This window comes from Vulpes vulpes, chromosome 13 (genome assembly GCF_048418805.1).
Source record: "Vulpes vulpes isolate BD-2025 chromosome 13, VulVul3, whole genome shotgun sequence".
NCBI classification, from domain to species: Eukaryota; Metazoa; Chordata; class Mammalia; order Carnivora; family Canidae; genus Vulpes; species Vulpes vulpes.
The window spans coordinates 73,540,647-73,557,683 of NC_132792.1; the positions used below are offsets into that span (position 1 = coordinate 73,540,647).

General features: G+C 37.5%; 1 protein-coding gene across 12 annotated transcripts in view; it reads left to right on the forward strand.

Annotated features, from left to right (window-relative positions):
- LYPLA1 (lysophospholipase 1) overlaps nt 1-17,037 on the forward strand; it is a 37,045-nt gene that overhangs the window by 13,163 nt on the left and 6,845 nt on the right. For 4 of the 12 annotated variants that reach the window (XM_026011473.2, XM_072734734.1, XM_072734733.1 and 1 more), the window contains exons 3-6: nt 7,361-7,426; nt 9,351-9,398; nt 11,968-12,038; nt 15,077-15,150. In XM_026011473.2, the coding sequence (XP_025867258.1) occupies nt 7,383-7,426; nt 9,351-9,398; nt 11,968-12,038; nt 15,077-15,150 (237 nt within the window). In that variant the 5' untranslated portion in view covers nt 7,361-7,382. Of the gene's footprint in view, nt 1-7,360; nt 7,427-9,350; nt 9,399-11,967; nt 12,039-15,076; nt 15,151-15,613; nt 15,669-16,041; nt 16,175-17,037 lie in introns of all 12 variants that reach the window. The other 8 variants (XM_072734731.1, XM_072734730.1, XM_072734727.1 and 5 more) reach the window with 5 other exon arrangements.

A 17,037-nucleotide genomic window follows, 5' to 3' on the forward strand; every position in this document is an offset into this window, starting at 1 on the left:
ATTGTACCAGGCACACACTGAGTTGACTTTTGTTCCTTTACTGGTGATACTACATTTTTTTCCACCTGGTTAAGATGGTGTTTTGCCTTGTTTCTCCACAGTAAAACTATAATAAGTGTATTTATTTAAAAATATTTTGTGGGGAGATGCTTTGATATTATGAAAACATGTTTCTCACCAAATTGTCACTTACGGATTTAGCATTCATTAATGATTCTTGTCTGTATCTATTCTTGTGATAGTTCCAGATAACAATCTTTTAAAAAAACACTTTATTCTAGATTTATTCATTGGCAGCTCTCCTCTCTTATTTATTATGTATGTATATATTCATTTATTCATTTTAAAGTGTCAAGTCAGGACAGACTCTTGGATTGCTTTTACTCTCAGGGTTACAAACTGTTAAATCTATCATACTTTGGTGGTCAAATCATCCTGTACTTGTCTGTCTGGAGTCTCTTTAAGGTGCTCTTATGCTCTTTAAGGTCTCTTATGACATGTCCCATCATTCTTTGAGCACTTTCTTGCTTTCTGGTGCAGCAAGATCTTTTCCAGGATCATCTTATAATTTTCCTGCTTCAGTCCTGGGACTCAGCCATTTTTTTCAAGAGCCCTGGCTCCTTTTAGTAGAGAATATTTAGGAACCAAGATCTGAGTGCTTTATGTGCTTCTTGCTAGAATCATTACTTCTAGATACTTTCAGTGGACAGAGCTAGGAGTGTAGCTACATAATATACATGTGTAGACACACATTTATATCAATTTTGATATTTACATGTATTAAAATTTGGGAGTTTATACTGATTCCTCCAGTTCCAGTCAGAACCACAGGGTTTATTCGAGCCTTCCCTCTTCCCGTATTTGTAATTCCATGAGACACCTGGCTTCTGTTCTGGCAGTTTGGCAAGTAATACATTTTGGGACTGCCTCCCCCCACCCCTCTAGGTGCCCCAGACCACAGCTTTGCTTCACACATGGGAACAGCTCCCCCACCTTACTCACCTTCAGCTGAATGTGACATCTGGAAGCCCAATTCCAGTTAAGGGGAGTGGGGAATTAGAAAAAGTAAGACTCATTAGGATGGGAAGGCGAGATTCCATGACAATGATACGCTACTGGGACACAGATGGTGATGACTGGTGTTTCTTGTGCAAACCTGGAAAGAGTCTTTTTGAGTTTTTAGTTCTACACCATATTAACTATGGGGTAGTGAGCATAATAAATAAAAGAAATAGTCTTTTCTAAAAGCATAATTGAGAAGTAAAATAGAGTGGATTTATATTATTTCTTGGGAAATGCCTTGAAATTCACTTTTTGAACCCATAGAACCTTTGTGTGTGTGTGTCTGTGTTTTGTTTTCTTTCTCTGTTTCTAATAATTAGGTGAAGTACATTGTAATTGATTAGGTTTCCGAACGTTAGATTCCATTTAACTGAAGCTTTGCGTAGACTTCTTAAATCTTGACATTTCCACTGACTTTGAAAATTATCCAAAGACATGGGGATCCCTGGGTGGCTCAGTGGTTAGCACCTGCTTTCGGCACAGGGCATGATCCTGGAGACCTGGGATCGAGTCCCACATCGGGCTTCCTGCATGGAGCCTGCTTCTCCCTCTGCCTGTGTCTCTGCCTCTCTTCTCTCCCCCCACCCCCATGTCTCTTGTGAATAAATAAGTAAAATCTTTAAAAAAAAAAAAAAAAGAAAAGAAAAAAGAAAATTATCCAAAGACAAATTGGCCATCCTTTTGTATAATTCAGTTACAGTCAAAGATTTTTATAACCTTTAGGGACCTTTGAAATATCTAGTACAACCAGCACAGATTATGGATGGGAAGACTGAGGAGGACTAGAAAGGCATTGGTTCTTATACTTTAGCATGTATAAAAGTCAACTAGAAGGCTTGATTTTTTTACACCCCACCCCCCCCCACACTGGTATCTGATTCAGTGGGTCTGAGATGAGGCCCAGTAATTTGCATTCCTAAGAAATTCCCAGGTACTACTGGTGGGGGGACCACACTTTTTAAAAGCCACCAGACTGAACTGTCTGAGCTTATACTTCTCGATAAAGGCAGAGTTGGGACTAGAACTCAAGATTCCTATGCCTTTTTTTCGTGTAGGAGTTCTTAGTATTTTTTGTGTAGAAGAGTAGTTGGCAAACAGTAGGCCACAACTCCATTCTGGCCTGCTACTTTTTAAAAAATTATTTAGTTAATGTGATTTATTGATCTATAATTCACATCCGTAAAAGTCACCCTTTTAAAGTATACAATTCCATAGTTTTTAGTATATTTACAAAGTTCTGGAACCATCACTACTATGTTAATTCCAGAATATTTTCAAAATCCCAAAAGGAAATGGCATACCCTTTAGCAGATACTCCTCATTCCCTTCCCTGGCAACCACTAATCTCCTTTTAATTTCTATGGACTTGCGTGTTCTGGGTATTTCATATAAATAGAATCAGACAGTATGTGACCTTTGTGTCTAAATTCTTTCACATTGCATGTTTTTCAGGTCCACGTACCATTACTTAATTCCTTTTATTGCCAAATAATATTCTGTGGAAGGATATCTATGTATTAATCTTATGATCCCATATTGTAATTCATCAGTTGATGCACATTTGAATTGTTGGCACTTTTTGGCTATTAGGAATAGTGCCACTCTGAACATCCATTTGTGAGATTTTACATGAACATAGGTTTTCAGTTCACTTGAATAATTACTGAGTCAGTGGTAACTGTTTCACCCTTTGAGGAACTCCTAGACTGTTTTCCCCAGTGGCTGTACCATTTTATATCTCCACTAACAGATGAAGGTTCTGATTTCTCTACATTCTCACCGATATTTATTACCTTTTTTTGGTTCTAGCTATCCTGGGTGTTAAGTGTTACCTCATTTTGGTTTTTAATTGCATTTTCTAATGACTAATGATGTTGATCATCTTTTCATGTACTTATTGGAGATTTATAGATCTTCACTAGAGAAAAATCTATTCAATACCTTTGCCCATTTTAAAAATTGGGTTATTTTTCTTTTTCTTTAAAGACTTTAAAAACATATTCTGAGGGGGCTGCTGGCTGGCTCAATTGGAAGAGCATGTGCTTCTTGATCTCCAGGTCGTGAGTTGGAGACCCACATTGAGTGCTACAGAGGTTACTAAAAAAAAAAAAAAGTAGATGAGTTTTAAAAATATACAAATAGATAGGCAGACCCAGTGGTGCAGTGGGTTAGCGCCGCCTGCAGCCCAGGGTGTGATCCTGGAGACTCGGGATCGAGTCCTGCGTTGGGCTCCCTGCATGGAGTCTGCTTCTCTCTCTGCCTATGTCTCTGCCTCTCTCTCTCTCTCTCTCTGAATAAAAAAAAAAAAAAAATATATATATATATATATATATATATATATAAATAATAAAAATATATTCTGGATACTAGAATCATCACATGTGATTTCCAAATACTATCTTCCATTCTGTGGTTTATCTTTTTACTTTTTTTTAAGATGTTTTATTTATTTATACACAGAGACAGAGAGCATTGATCTAATACTACCATCATTAGCCTATCTCTCATATCCTTTGAACATTCTGTAGAATGTAGAATTACCATGGGTTTAATGTCCCCATGACTGGACTCAGGTCATTTATTTCTTTTTAATTCTTTTGGTAATAGTTTAATTGGGATATAATTTGTATACCACATAATTCACCCACTGAATTCTGTAGTTCAGTCTTTGATATAATCACAAAACTGTGGAACCATTTTTATCACTCTAAAAAAAAAATCCTATACTCTTTGTTATCCCCAAATCCCCTTTATTTGCAGCCCTAGGTAACCACTAATCTACTTTCTATTTCTATAAATTCACCTATCCTGAACATTTCATATAAATGGAATCATATAATAAATGGTCTTTCGTAATTGGGGCTTCCTTTACTTAACATAATGTTTTCTTTTGTTTTTAAGTTTTTTATTTATTTATTCATGAGAGAGGCAGAGACATAAGCAGAGGGAGAAGCTGGCTCTATGCAGGGAGCCCAATGTGGGACTTGATCCGGGGACTCCAGGATCACGCCCTGAGCCAAAGGCAGACGCTCAACCGCTGAGCCACCCAGGCGTCCCCTTAACATAATGTTTTTAAAGTTCATCCATGTTGTAACATATTCAGTACTTCATTCCTTTTTATTGTTCATCATATTCCTTTGAGTAGGATTGCTAGGTCATATGGTAGGTAACTCCATGTTACTAGCAGTGTTTGAAAAATCTGGTTTTGGGGCACCTGGGTGGCTCAGTGGCTGAGCTTTGGCTTAAGTCGTGATCCTGGGGTCCAAGGATCAAGTCCCACACTGGGCTCCTAGCAGGGAGCCTACTCTTCCCTCTGCTCATATCTCTTCCTCTCTCTCTATGTCTCTCATGAATAAACAAATAAAATCTTAAAAAGGACAAAAGAAAATTCTGGTTTCTCCCCATCCTCATTAATACTTGTTATTGTCTTTTTGATTATTGCCATCCTAGTGAGTGTGCAGTGTATCTCATTGTAGTTTTATTTGCATTCACATAATGACTAATAATGTTGAGCATCTTTTTCTGTCCATGTTGGCCATTTGTGTATCTTTGGAGAAATGTTCATTCAGGTCCTTTACCTTTTTATTTTTAGGTTGTCTTTTGGTTTGTGGGTTTGAAGAGTTCTTTATATGTCATGGGTAGTAGACCCTTATTGAATGTAGTTTGCAGATAATTCTCCCATTCTGTAGTTTGTTTTTTTTTTTTCCTTTCTTCATAGTGCCCTTTGAAGCATAATTTTTAATTTTGATGATTTTTTTTCTTTTGTATTTGTGCTTTTGATATCTAAGAAACCATGGCCAAATCCAATGTCACAAGATTTTCATATATTTTCTTCTAGGAGTTTTTATATTTTTATCTCTTACATTTAAGTCTTTGGTTCATTTTGAGTTAATTTTTGTGTATGGTGTGAGGTAAGAGTCCAGCCTCATCCTGTTACATGTGGATAATTGTTTATACCAGCTACTTTGGTTGAAAAGATTATTCCTTCCCTATTGATTTTTTTGAGGGGGCACTCTTTTCAGAACTATTTTAACCGTAAATTTGAGGGCTTATTTCTGTATTCTCAAATCTGTTTATTTGTAGGTCTTTCCTTAATTCAGTACCACTCTATCACTGTTGCTTTGTAGTAACTTTTGAAGTTAGGAAGCGTGAGTCCTTCAATCTTACTCTTTTTTTGAAAGATTGTTTTGACTCTTCTGGGTGTCTTACATGTCCAGCTGAATTTTAGAATTGGCTTGTCAATTTCTGCAAAGCCAGCTGTGATTCTAATAGGTATTGCATTGGCTGGGTGTATCAGTTTGGGAGTACTGCCACTTTGAGAATATAAGTCTTAGGCATCTGGGTGGCTCAGTCAATTGAGCATCCAACTCTTGATTTCTGCTTAGGTCATGATCTCAGGGTCATGAGATGAGCCCCTTGTCGGGTTCCACACTTAGCAGGGAGTCTGCTTCAAGATTCTCTCCTTCTGCCACTCTCCGCACATGCACATGTGCACACGTGCTTCTCTCTAAAATAAATACATGTTTAAAAAGAATATTAGGTCTTCTGGTCCATGAGCATGAGGTGTCCATTTCTATAAATCTTCTTTAATTTCTTTCAACATTTTTGTAGTCTTCATAACAAAGTCTCATATATACGTATATATACACACAAGACACACGAACACATGCAGAGCACACACAGAACTCTAGAATAGTGCCTGATTCATAGCTAGTGTTATATAAATGTTAAAGTTATCTCTTGTTACTAATTTTTCTATATGTCTTTAACACTTTTGGGGAAGGTAGATTAAAATGGAGAAATAGTTAATATAAAAGCATTTTAACATTTATTTATTGATTTAATTTTTAAAAAGATTTGTGGATTTTAGAGAGTGTGCATGGCTACATGCAAGTGGGAGAAGGGACAAAGAGAGAGAATTTTCAAACAGACTCTTGGCTGAGCACGGAGCCCATCACAGGGCTTGGTTCCCACAGCCCATGAGATCATGATCTGAGCCAAAACCAAGAATCTGATGCTTAACTGACTGAGCTACTCTGGTGCCACATTATTTATTTAATTTTAATTTATTTTTTAAATAAATTAGGCTCCATACCCAACCATTAGGCTTGAACTCATGACCCTGAGATTATAAGTCACATCCTCTACAGACTGAGCCAGCCAGGCACCCCTTAAGTTTTTACTTTATACACTTTTTATTTTTTAAGATTTTATTTATTTTTTCATGACATATACACACAGAGAAAGAGAGAGAGAGAGAGAGAGAGAGAGGCAGAGACACAGGCAGAGGGAGAAGCAGGCTCCATGCAGGGAGCCCAACCTGGGACTTGATCCTGGGTCTCCAGGATCATGCCCCGGGCTGAAGGTGGCGCTAAACTACGGAGCCACCAGGGCTGCTCTACTTTATACTTTAATAGAAGTAACATGTAGGGGCATCTGGGTGGCTCATTTGGTTAAGCAGCTAACTCTTGATTTCTGCTGAGGTCATGATCTCAGGGTCATGGGATCGAGCCCCACGTTGGCTACTCGCTGGGCATGGAGCCTGATTCTTTCTCTCCCTCTGCCACTGCACCCACTCCCCCAAAAATGTTTAAAAAGTAAAAAATAATGTAAAATGTATCAGTTATAATGTTGAATGTAAACAAATAAGACATTGTATATATGTATAGTATCCCATTTTTGTAAATTCTGTTTCTTAAGTGAAATATGTGAAAAAAAATTGAAACAGGAACTACATCAAAAGATTAACTGCTTGTTTCTGGCTTGAAGGATTATGATTTTAAGCTTTTCTATTATTCCATTTTGAACATGTATATGTACATAATACACACAAGGAACAAACATTAAATAAAATTATTTTTAGTGGTGCAGTAGTCATGTAGGGTTTTATTTATTTTTTAGCATGTAGAGTTTTAGATAACTGATTTATTCCTGAGGTAGCTTTTGTCATCATTATTATCTGTCTTACCTACTTTGTTAGGCACGTTGTGAGGTTATAAAGAGAGAAACATATCTATATTTTATAAATTGTAAAGCCCTGTGGAAATGTATGAAAGAAAACACAGTGTTCTGCAGAAATCAGGAGAGATCATCTTTATTTGTAAAGCTTGCGTAGTAGCCTTTTGGTTGTTTCTGGATTGATAGTGGTGTTTTAATAGCGTTGATGGTCCACACATTTAAGGTATTATAAGGAGTTAACATTTATCCTTGTAAGTTTTTTAAAGATCCTATTCTGTTACTAATTTGTTAGAATTTAAAATGGTATCTAATGGCATCATTCATATAATTTGTCTACCAGGCATGGATGGGCAGAAGCCTTTATGAGTATCAGAAGTTCACATATCAAATACATCTGCCCACATGCGTAAGTATTTTAACCTTTACATTTGTGATTCAGAATCTGGAAAGGAATAATTGTGATAGCTTTACTTTCTTAGAAAAGCATTTGATTATAATTTTTTAAAAAATTTTATTTATTATGCATGAGAGACAGAGAGAGAGACAGAGGCAGACAGAGGCAGAGGGAGAAGTAGGCTCCATGCAGGGAGCCCGACATGGGACTTGATCCCAGGTCTCCAAGATCCCACCCTGGGCTGAAGGTGGCACCAAACCGCTGAGCCACCGGGGCTGCCCTATGATTTGTTTTTATCTTTTTAAATATTCAGTTTGAAAGTAAAGTTTAGTAAATTCTTTAAAACTAAACTGGTAACTTAGCTACATAGAACTTTTTTCTTTTTTGTTGGGAGATTTAAAATAATGCTTTCTTGGAGATCATTTGAACTCAGAGCTAGAAAAATTCCTTAACATATACAAACACCTGAGAGCTAAGGTATCTGTGGGGTATCTCTGAAGGGGATTTATTTACTTGACAGGTTTGTGAGAGAGCTTTATTTACTATGTGGAAAATACTCCTAAATTTTATCAGATAAAGGCAATGTGATATACTGTGGAAAGAACACAGGTTTTGAAGTCTGATAGATTTGGTTTCAAATTCTGAAAAATGTTTTTGTATGTCAGAAACTATATAAAGTTTGAGCAAACTCAGAAAATTGTTGAGATTGGCAAGGGTTTAGGTCAAAAGGTTGCTGAGAAACAATAGCTGTGGAGAAGACAAATGGGATTAGATTCATGCTAGTAGGTAAGTAATTCATCCTCAGAAGTGGTAGTAGCAGTAGAGCTGATAAATGGGAAAAGAGAATGGAAAGAGGAAAAGTATCTGATTAGGTAAGAAATATCCTGAAATAGAAGGTTTACCTGACTTCTGTAGGCTAATACTGTGGCTGAATACTATGGCAAGGATGGCTGTGTCCTCTATTATTCTGATTCAATTAAGAGACAGAATTCTTGGTTATGTTAGAATTTTTGCTGTAATTGACCCCAGGATTCATTTGATTTAAGGCTATTTCCCAATCTAGGGAAGTTCATATTCTCAAAGAATTGATAAGATTTTTTTTTGATAAGATTTTATAACCACTAAGCTAGACTCATTTCATGAGTTAGGAGGATAGTGATTAGATGTAGTTCCAGTGTATATATTTTTCTTTCCTTTTGGGCCTAGAGCTACATTCAGGTTATCCAGATTTTTCACCATTTGTGTTGGGTGTAGTGGACACTTAGGCAAGACTTATATTTCTCATACTTATTTAGAGGTCTCTAATAACTAAGTATATAGATAAAACTTAGAAAATAAGCAAAAATGCAATCTGACCATTTGGTAAATTGCTGGTTTCCTTATACCCTTAGCCAGAGTCTCCTATTTTATACATTTCCAACTGTCTTGGGTACTTGTTTTCCTTGTCGTGTCTGGTTTGAAAGTTACTAAATAAGGGTGTTGGAGGGGATTTCTGGGTGGCCCAGCGGTTTAGCGCCTGCCTTCGGCCCAGGGCGTGATCCTGGAGTCCCACATTGGGCTCCCTGCGTGGAGCCTCCTTCTTTCTCCCTCTGCCTGTGTCTCTGCCTCTCTCTCTCTCTCTCTGTCTCTGTCTCTCATGAATAAATAAAATCTTTAAAAATAAATAAATAAATAAGGGTGTTGGAAAAGAAAAATGTTTTTTATTTGCCAAACTTAGTCTTTTCCTGCTGTTGTTCCATCTTCAGAACACATCTAGAAGATATGTAGAAAAAATGACACAGGTGTGGATGTGGTGACACAGTTTATACATTAAAACTGTAGCATACGGTTTTGTGTAAGCCTCAAGTAATCACCTATCCTTAATTGATGGAATCTATCAGGTGTTATGCCTTGTTACATTACCCTGATTTTGCCTTTTTTTTTCTTTGCCGTGTAGACCAGTTATGCCTATAACATTGAATATGAACATGGCTATGCCTTCTTGGTAAGTAAGAATTATTCAATAAGAACTTTTTATTTATACTTATTTGATTTTTTTAAAATTTTGGGTTTTTTTTTTTTTTTTTTTTTACTGGAAGTGCTTTTGCATGTAGCAACTTTAATTAGCTATTTTTAGGTTGCAAAGTTATAGAATTAACTTTAACTGTAAACTTTTAAGTTTAACCTTAAAGTTTTGTATTTTTTAAAGTTAGGGGTAAACTTAAGGAGCTGCACCAGTAGGTACAGAAATAGGAGGAAATGGGTAAACACAAATATTGTAGAAAATATCTCCTACTGCTTGATAAACCTTTGCTGGTTTCAATGACCCAGCATTTGAATGACCCCCATGTAGCATACACTCTGATTAAGCAACAGTTTTTCACCCTTCCAACTTCTTGCCATTCTGGAAAGTTGACAAGTTTTATTTTATTTTATTTTTTTATTTTATTTATTTTTATTTTTAAGATTTTATTTATTTTTTCGTGAGAGACCCACATAGAGAGAGAGAGAGAGAGAGAGAGAGAGAGAAAGAAAGACGGGCAGAGACACAGGAAGAGGGAGAAGCAGGCTCCATGCTGGGAGCCCAATGTGGGACTCGATTCCAGGTCTCCAGGATCACGCCCCAGGCCAAAGGCGGCACCAAACCACTGAGCCACCCGGGCTGCCCAGTTGACAAATTTTAAAGGAAACCACTTCCTCTTCCACCCTCTCAAGATATTTTCACATTCCCTGTATGTTTTATAGTCAGGAAGTAGAGTCAGTTCTTCATTCCTCTAGGCTACTTCCAATCTATTGTCATCTTGTTTCTCTACTTATTCTCATCCATTTCTTTTCTTTCTTTCTTTCTTTCTTTCTTTCTTTCTTTCTTTCTTTCTTTCTTCCTTCCTTCCTTTTCTTTTCTTTTCTTTCTTTCTTTCTTTCTTTCTTTCTTTCTTTCTTTCTTTCTTTCTCTTTCTTTTTTCTTTTCTTTCTTTCTTTTTTCTTTTCTTTCTTTCTTTCTTTCTTTCTTTCTTTCTTTCTTTCTTTTCTTTCTTTTCTTTCTTTTCTTTCTTTCTTTCTCCAGTCAACTTTTATTGGATATTAATTGTGGATTAGGCAATGGAAGGATTCAAGGATGCCAGGCAAAAGTCACGGTCAGGAATGCCAAATGTGCTTCCACACATGTTTGAGCTCCTTGTAAGAACGACAGTAGTTGGGATCCCTGGGTGGCGCAGCGGTTTGGCCCCTGCCTTTGGCCCAGGGCGCGATCCTGGAGACCCGGGATCGAATCCCACGTCGGGCTCCCGGTGCATGGAGCCTGCTTCTCCCTCCGCCTGTGTCTCTGCCTCTCTCTCTCTCTCTCTCTCTCTTTGACTATCATAAATAAATTAAAAAAAAAAAATTAAAAAAAAAATTAAAAAAAAAAAAGAACGACAGTAGTTGAAAAGCACATAAGCGGCCAGCACCATAGAAATCCCAGCGGCGCCCCCTTTCTTCACATTGATATACTTGTAATGCTGGTAGTAACCTCTTTGAAATGCTCCAGCAATGCCCTTAGGGGTGAAATCCCGCATCAGCATCCAGCCTGGCAGCTCTCCTAGTTTCACCTTCATGAGCTTCTTTTCCTTCATTGGTACGGATGATGCCATCTTGTCATCCTGGAGTCCTGGGTGTCTGCTCTCTCACCCATTTCTTACCCATGCCTCCACTTCCTTTTTATCTCTTCTGGATTCCTTGCCAACTTTCCCAAGTTCTTGCCTACTTTGGTCTTTAGTTCTTTCATCTTCCCTCTCTGGCAAAATCCCATCCATAACCAGAATTTCCAGCTAATGTTGCTAGTGACAATAATGAAAGAATATAACTTGGAAGAGAAGTGTATAGGGCCAGAGGAAAGCTTCCCTTGGGTCTTTAGTTGGAGGTATCTACAATGTGTGATGAAAAAGTTTTGCAGAATGTGGATAGAACTCAGTATAATACCTGTGCTCAGTATGTGTGAGGTATTGAGAGTGATGTGGTAAAGTCGTTGTGTTCCTTTGGATTGACTTAGGATGCAACAGAAGGGGAGAGGGATGGCTGGAATTTATTGCAAACCTTTTATTTTATTTTTATTCATTTATTTTAAAAAGTATTTTGTTTATTTATTCGTGAGAGACACAGGCAGAGGGAGAAGCAGGCTCCATGCAGGGAGCCCAATGTGGGACTCGGTCCTGGGACTCCAGGATCATGCCCTGGGCCGAAGGCCACTCAGACCACTGAGCCACCCAGGGATCCCTATTGCAAACTTTTTAGAGAAGTATGCATTGAGAATTCCTGCTCAGCTGTAGATTGGATTAGGTATTTTCTTAGATGTTCTTACCCTGAGGTTATGTGGCATTGTGATTTTTTAACATTAGAATCTGTATCTGATTGGTGAAAGGAACACATAAAATGTCAGATTCACATATTTAAGTTTTTCGTCTCTGTAGACATTTTAATTTGAGTTTCATGTTCATGGCTAGCCCTTTTTTTCCAGACTGCCCTGAGTTTAGTAAAACATACCATGATTGCATTTTTTTATAATCAAATAGCTTTTAAGATTTTGCCTTATTTTCCAGGTTTGATATTTTTGGGCTTTCACCAGATTCACAGGAGGATGAACCTGGAATTAAACAGGCAGCAGAAAATGGTAAGTACAGAAACATTTTATAAAGACAATAACATTCTTATTTAGTAGGTTAAATGATTTTATTGATGTTAATGAAATAAGATACAATTATATAAACTTAGAAGGTGATCTGATCACTCTCTAACTTGTTTGCCACTATGGCCACTTGGACTCCCTTAACTATAAATGAAGAGGTGATTGGGAAGACTGGCCTTTATTAAACTTTGTCTCTGTTTTGCTTTGATTTATATAGGGTAATGGAAAAAATAGCAATTTAATAGTTGTGGCCAGTTATCTTCACTAAGAAGACTTGAAATAAGGATGGGTATAGTGATAGAATCCTATAGATTGTAATTTATGTTGGTTAATTTTAGTGTGATAATAATAATAGATGCCACTGATTGAACACTTCAGCTATTAAATCAGATAATTCTTGTAAGTCATCTCTTTTAACATTCTATGGCATAAGTATTAGCTCTACTTTACAGAATCTCCAAAGTGTGTTCTCTGGTTGGTATTCCATGCTTCTTATGAACATGATAATTCCGTTTATTTTTAGGATGAAAGCATGGAAGAATACTAGTTATTGGGAGAAATCTGGTTTTAGAAAATGTATAGAGGCATCCTTGTGTATGTGTGTGTGGGGGGGGGATTGACTTGAGAGTACTCGGGTGGGGGCACAACAGATATTGATGAAACAAGCCTGGCTATGAATTTATAATTGCAGAAGTGATATGTACCTGGGAGTTATTTCATACTCTTTCTATTTTTATATTTGTTTGAAAATTTCCAAAATAGCTTAAAAACTAGTAGGGTCCTTCTAAAAAATCTTTTTAAATATTTTATTTATTTATTAGAGAGAGAGAGAGTTATGAGCAGGGTGGGAGGCAGAGGGAGAAGCAGATTCCCCGCTGAACAGGGAGCCCCATGCGAGGCTCCATCCCAGGCTTCTAGGATCATGACCTGAGCCGAAGGCAGCTGCTTAACTGACGAAACCACCCAGGCGCCCCTAAAGATCTTTTTAAAGACGAACTCTTAAAAACTTTAAAACAGGGAAGATACAATGTATTGGAGTTTTGGGACCATTAAAGCAAGAACACTGGCTTTTAGGATCATCAAAAAGTAGATCAAGTTGAGAATCCTAGAGCTAGGATTTTGTCAAACAATAATAAATGACAAAAATAGGTATTGGGTTTGGGAGTGAGTTATTGGACTGTGTGAAAGATAGAGAGGGGTGAGGCCTTGTGGAGAAGACTGTTAGGTCTGGTGAGCTCCATCGTAGTGATACAGTTGGCCTGTGACATACTTGCGCTTTCTTTCCTCTACAAGGTGATGATGTATTATTGGAGAAAGTGAGGCTCAGATTCAGAGAGCTAGGAAAGAATGGAGCCTCTGTTTGAGGCCTACAAGAGTATGCTCCTGAACAAAGAAGAGATTGCTCAGGTTAGGTCCAGGGAGCACAGTGGTGCCCTCACCCTTAAGCAAAAGGTGATTGAAATTAGAATGCCCTGCTCTACCGCTGAGGGCTGTCTTTAGTTATCTCAGTGGTTGGTGTCATCTTGATGAGTAAAGTTTTGTGAACTCAGGGGAAGTGGCTCCAATAGCTTGCCAGCTGGCCAGCAGCTAACATTCCCTAGGCCCTTACCTGAGCCTTCCCTCCTCACAACTGGGCCTTTACTGCCACTTCTTTTTATTTTTTTTTCTTTAGGATTTTATTTGTTTGTTTAAGAAAGTGAGCGAGCATGCGTGTGTGTGCACACGCGTGCGCATAAGCAATGAGGAGGAACAGAGGGAGAGGGGCAAGTTGACTGCACTAAGTGCAGAACCTGACTTGGGGTTTGATCTCACAATTCTGAGACCATGACCTGAGCCAAGAGTTGCCACCTAACTAACTAAGCCACTCAGGTGCCCCCTGTTTCTGCCACTTCTGCAGCCTCCATCTGACTGAGGCTGTACAGTCTCCCCTAAATAAATCCCTCACATTTCTTGTCACTTCTTTTATTTCTTAAATTCTTTTTTACTGTTCTCTAGGCCATTCTTCCCTACCATAGTCAGAACATTGCTGTTCATACCTATTCTAACTAAGAATTAAACTTTATATAAAAATAAATTTTTTATTTGGGCATTTGTTTTTGCAGTGTTTTAAAAAGCAGATTTTTAGTTTTTAAGAAACAGGAAATATGAAGTTGGAAGTTTAATCTTAAAAATGAAACAGGGCAACTGGGTGGCTCAGTGAGTTAAGCATCTGCCTTCGGCTCAGGTCATACTCCCAGGGTCCTGGAATCGAGTCCCACATCGGGCTCACTGCTCAGTGGGGAGGCTGCTTCTCCCTCTCCCTCTCCCTCTCCTCCCCCCACTATGCTCTCACTTGCTATCTTTCTCTCTAAGGAATAAATTTTAAAATCTTTAAAAAAAATGAAACTCTTGAACATATCTAAAAATGAAAGGACATAATTTGTAAAAGGTGCAGTTATTAAAAAACACAGGACAGATTATAAAGAAAAAGGAAATTCTAGGAGTCACCAAGTTTTATAGTTAATGATTGTGTCAAAGTATTTTGCAGAAGCAGAAGAACTCATTTGATTTTGTTTTCCTGCATCATTTTACTGACCTTAGGAAAAATTAGTACTATAGTTTTTAAAATAATAGAATGAACTTTTTAAACACTGTAGATCACAAACCATGTAATCTATTTTATTTATATTTTAAAGCGGCAACTTTTAGTTACAAATTTCTATGATTCATTGAAGAGAGAAAAATATAAATGTATATGAGTAGAATTGACCATAAATAAAAGAATATCCATTGATAAGAGAAAGAACTGTTGTTTACAAATTACATAAGAAATAATTGAACAGTTTAAGCAACCCCTGCAAAATGAGTTTTATAATGAAATACATTCTAGTTTTGTATTTTAGTGTAGGGCGTTTTAAGTTTTTCACTTGTTTCAATGTTTAATATACTGTGTATTTTTTTGTGATTAATTTCACCCTATTTAAAATGGTACCTTTAGACATAACTTTGAAAGTATTAGTGATTTAATTTTATGTTGTTTTTAGTAAAAGCTTTGATAGAGCAAGAGGTGAAGAATGGCATCCCTTCTAACAGAATTGTTTTGGGAGGATTTTCTCAGGTAAGGTAAAGTTTGGGTGATTTATCTAGGAGTCTGGGGATTCTGTCCCTTTCTATGGAGGAGTTGTGTTTTTTGTTGTTGTTCTTTTGTTGTTTTTTTTTTACAGTGTTACAGAATCTGATATACTATTATCTTTACTATTTCTTTAATGCTGAATTAAGTTTGGACTGAATATAGTTAATTATGAGAACGTTCTCTTTTGCTTTTCTAGTTCTCTTTCCAGCAATTGCCTTCAACTTCTAGATTATGTCTTGAAGATCTATTTATTAATAAGTAAATTGATTGGAACTGGGAATGTATTTTCTTAAAATAATTAGCACACATAGATATCTAAGTTGACACTGTATACCCCTATAAACAAAACTCTAATACACACAGGTATAACTCCCCTGTCCTAGGAAGAAACTACTGTTGGAACAATAAGGTAGAAAACAAGAGAATTTCTTCCTTCTTTTTGTCACAGATCCTGTGGTTGAACCCCATGGACTCCCCTGCAATCCTCTTGGAGCAAAATCCAAGTAGGGGCTCCCACAAAGTGACCCATGATGCCAAGGGTTGCTGATTGTTCCCCCTGGGTTCTCTTCTCCCACTGCAGGAACCAAAAGCTCTGGGGAGACTCTTTGGGTGGGGGTGGGGCCTCACTGGCTCGGGAGAGGGGCAATGTGACCAGTGTGTAGCTGCTTCTCTTACCTTTTAGTGTGGTCTGTTGTATCTCTGTGCAGAGGGATGCCTCAGTTCCCCCAGCCCCATCTGTATATTAGGATTCTCTCAGTGATGTTCTGTCAGTGATTACATGTTTGTTTTTGTAAGAGGGAGCAAAGTTAAGAATGACCTATGTCCCATTTGCTGATGTCACTCTATCATCTTTCCTTTTTTTGTCTTGTAAAATAGATTTTAGGGGTGTCTGGGTGGCTCAGTTGGTTAATCATGAACCCAGGGTCCTGGGATCCAGCCTGGCATTGCGCTCTCTGCTCTACAGGAAGTCTGCTTGTCCGTCTCCCTCTGCCTGCTGCTCCCCCTGCTTGTGTGTATTCTCTCTCTCTCTCTTTGTGTCTCTGTCAAATAAATAAAATCTTTTAAAAATAATAGACTTTAGATTTAAATATATGATGTTTATTTTTGGCGTCTTTCTTCTTTTTTTGTAGTTTTTCTCCTACCTTCTATCCTTTTTCTGCAGACGTAATTACCTCGTATTGACCTTACATCTCTATTTCAGCTTATTGCATGTTTACTTTGTCACCTATCCCCAAATTTCTCAGCTTCCAATCTGTAAATCTTCTAAATCAACAACTTCGTGTTCATACTACCTGAATTAGGACAATGTCAGAATTACGGAATTGTTTAAAAGTTAGGATTCAGTAGAAAGATGTGTTGTTGATACAATAAAAAGATATTACTGATTTGGTGTTTGTTAAAGTTCAGGATAAGGTCAGTTGTAATACATTTGTGACATAAATGTAGGTACAGAATTGAATGCTTGATCTGAAAAAGAAGCTAATGTAGGAGACTGTATAGTTAAGATTCGTTGATTACAGTTTACAGAAGGGAATTCATACCTTAAGCAAGAAAGAGAAAGTTATGAGTTTGTGGAATATCAGGAAAACCAAGGATGAAAATGAAGCAGGGCCTCAGGAAATAGCCAAGACTTAGAAAGCCGTCATGACTTTCTCTGCATCTCCTGTTTTTCTGCCCATCTGCTTCATTTGCCTCTTCATCTACAGTTGGCACTTTCCACCTTTGCAGCCTATAGCTTTTCCAGTTCTGAGTTTATGGGCTACTGTTCCAGCCATGCAGAGAGACAGACTGACAGCCACTATCCCAATTTCAAGATCATAAGAGAAGGGACACAACCATCTTGGATGATGAGAAAGAATCTTAAGTTCCTAT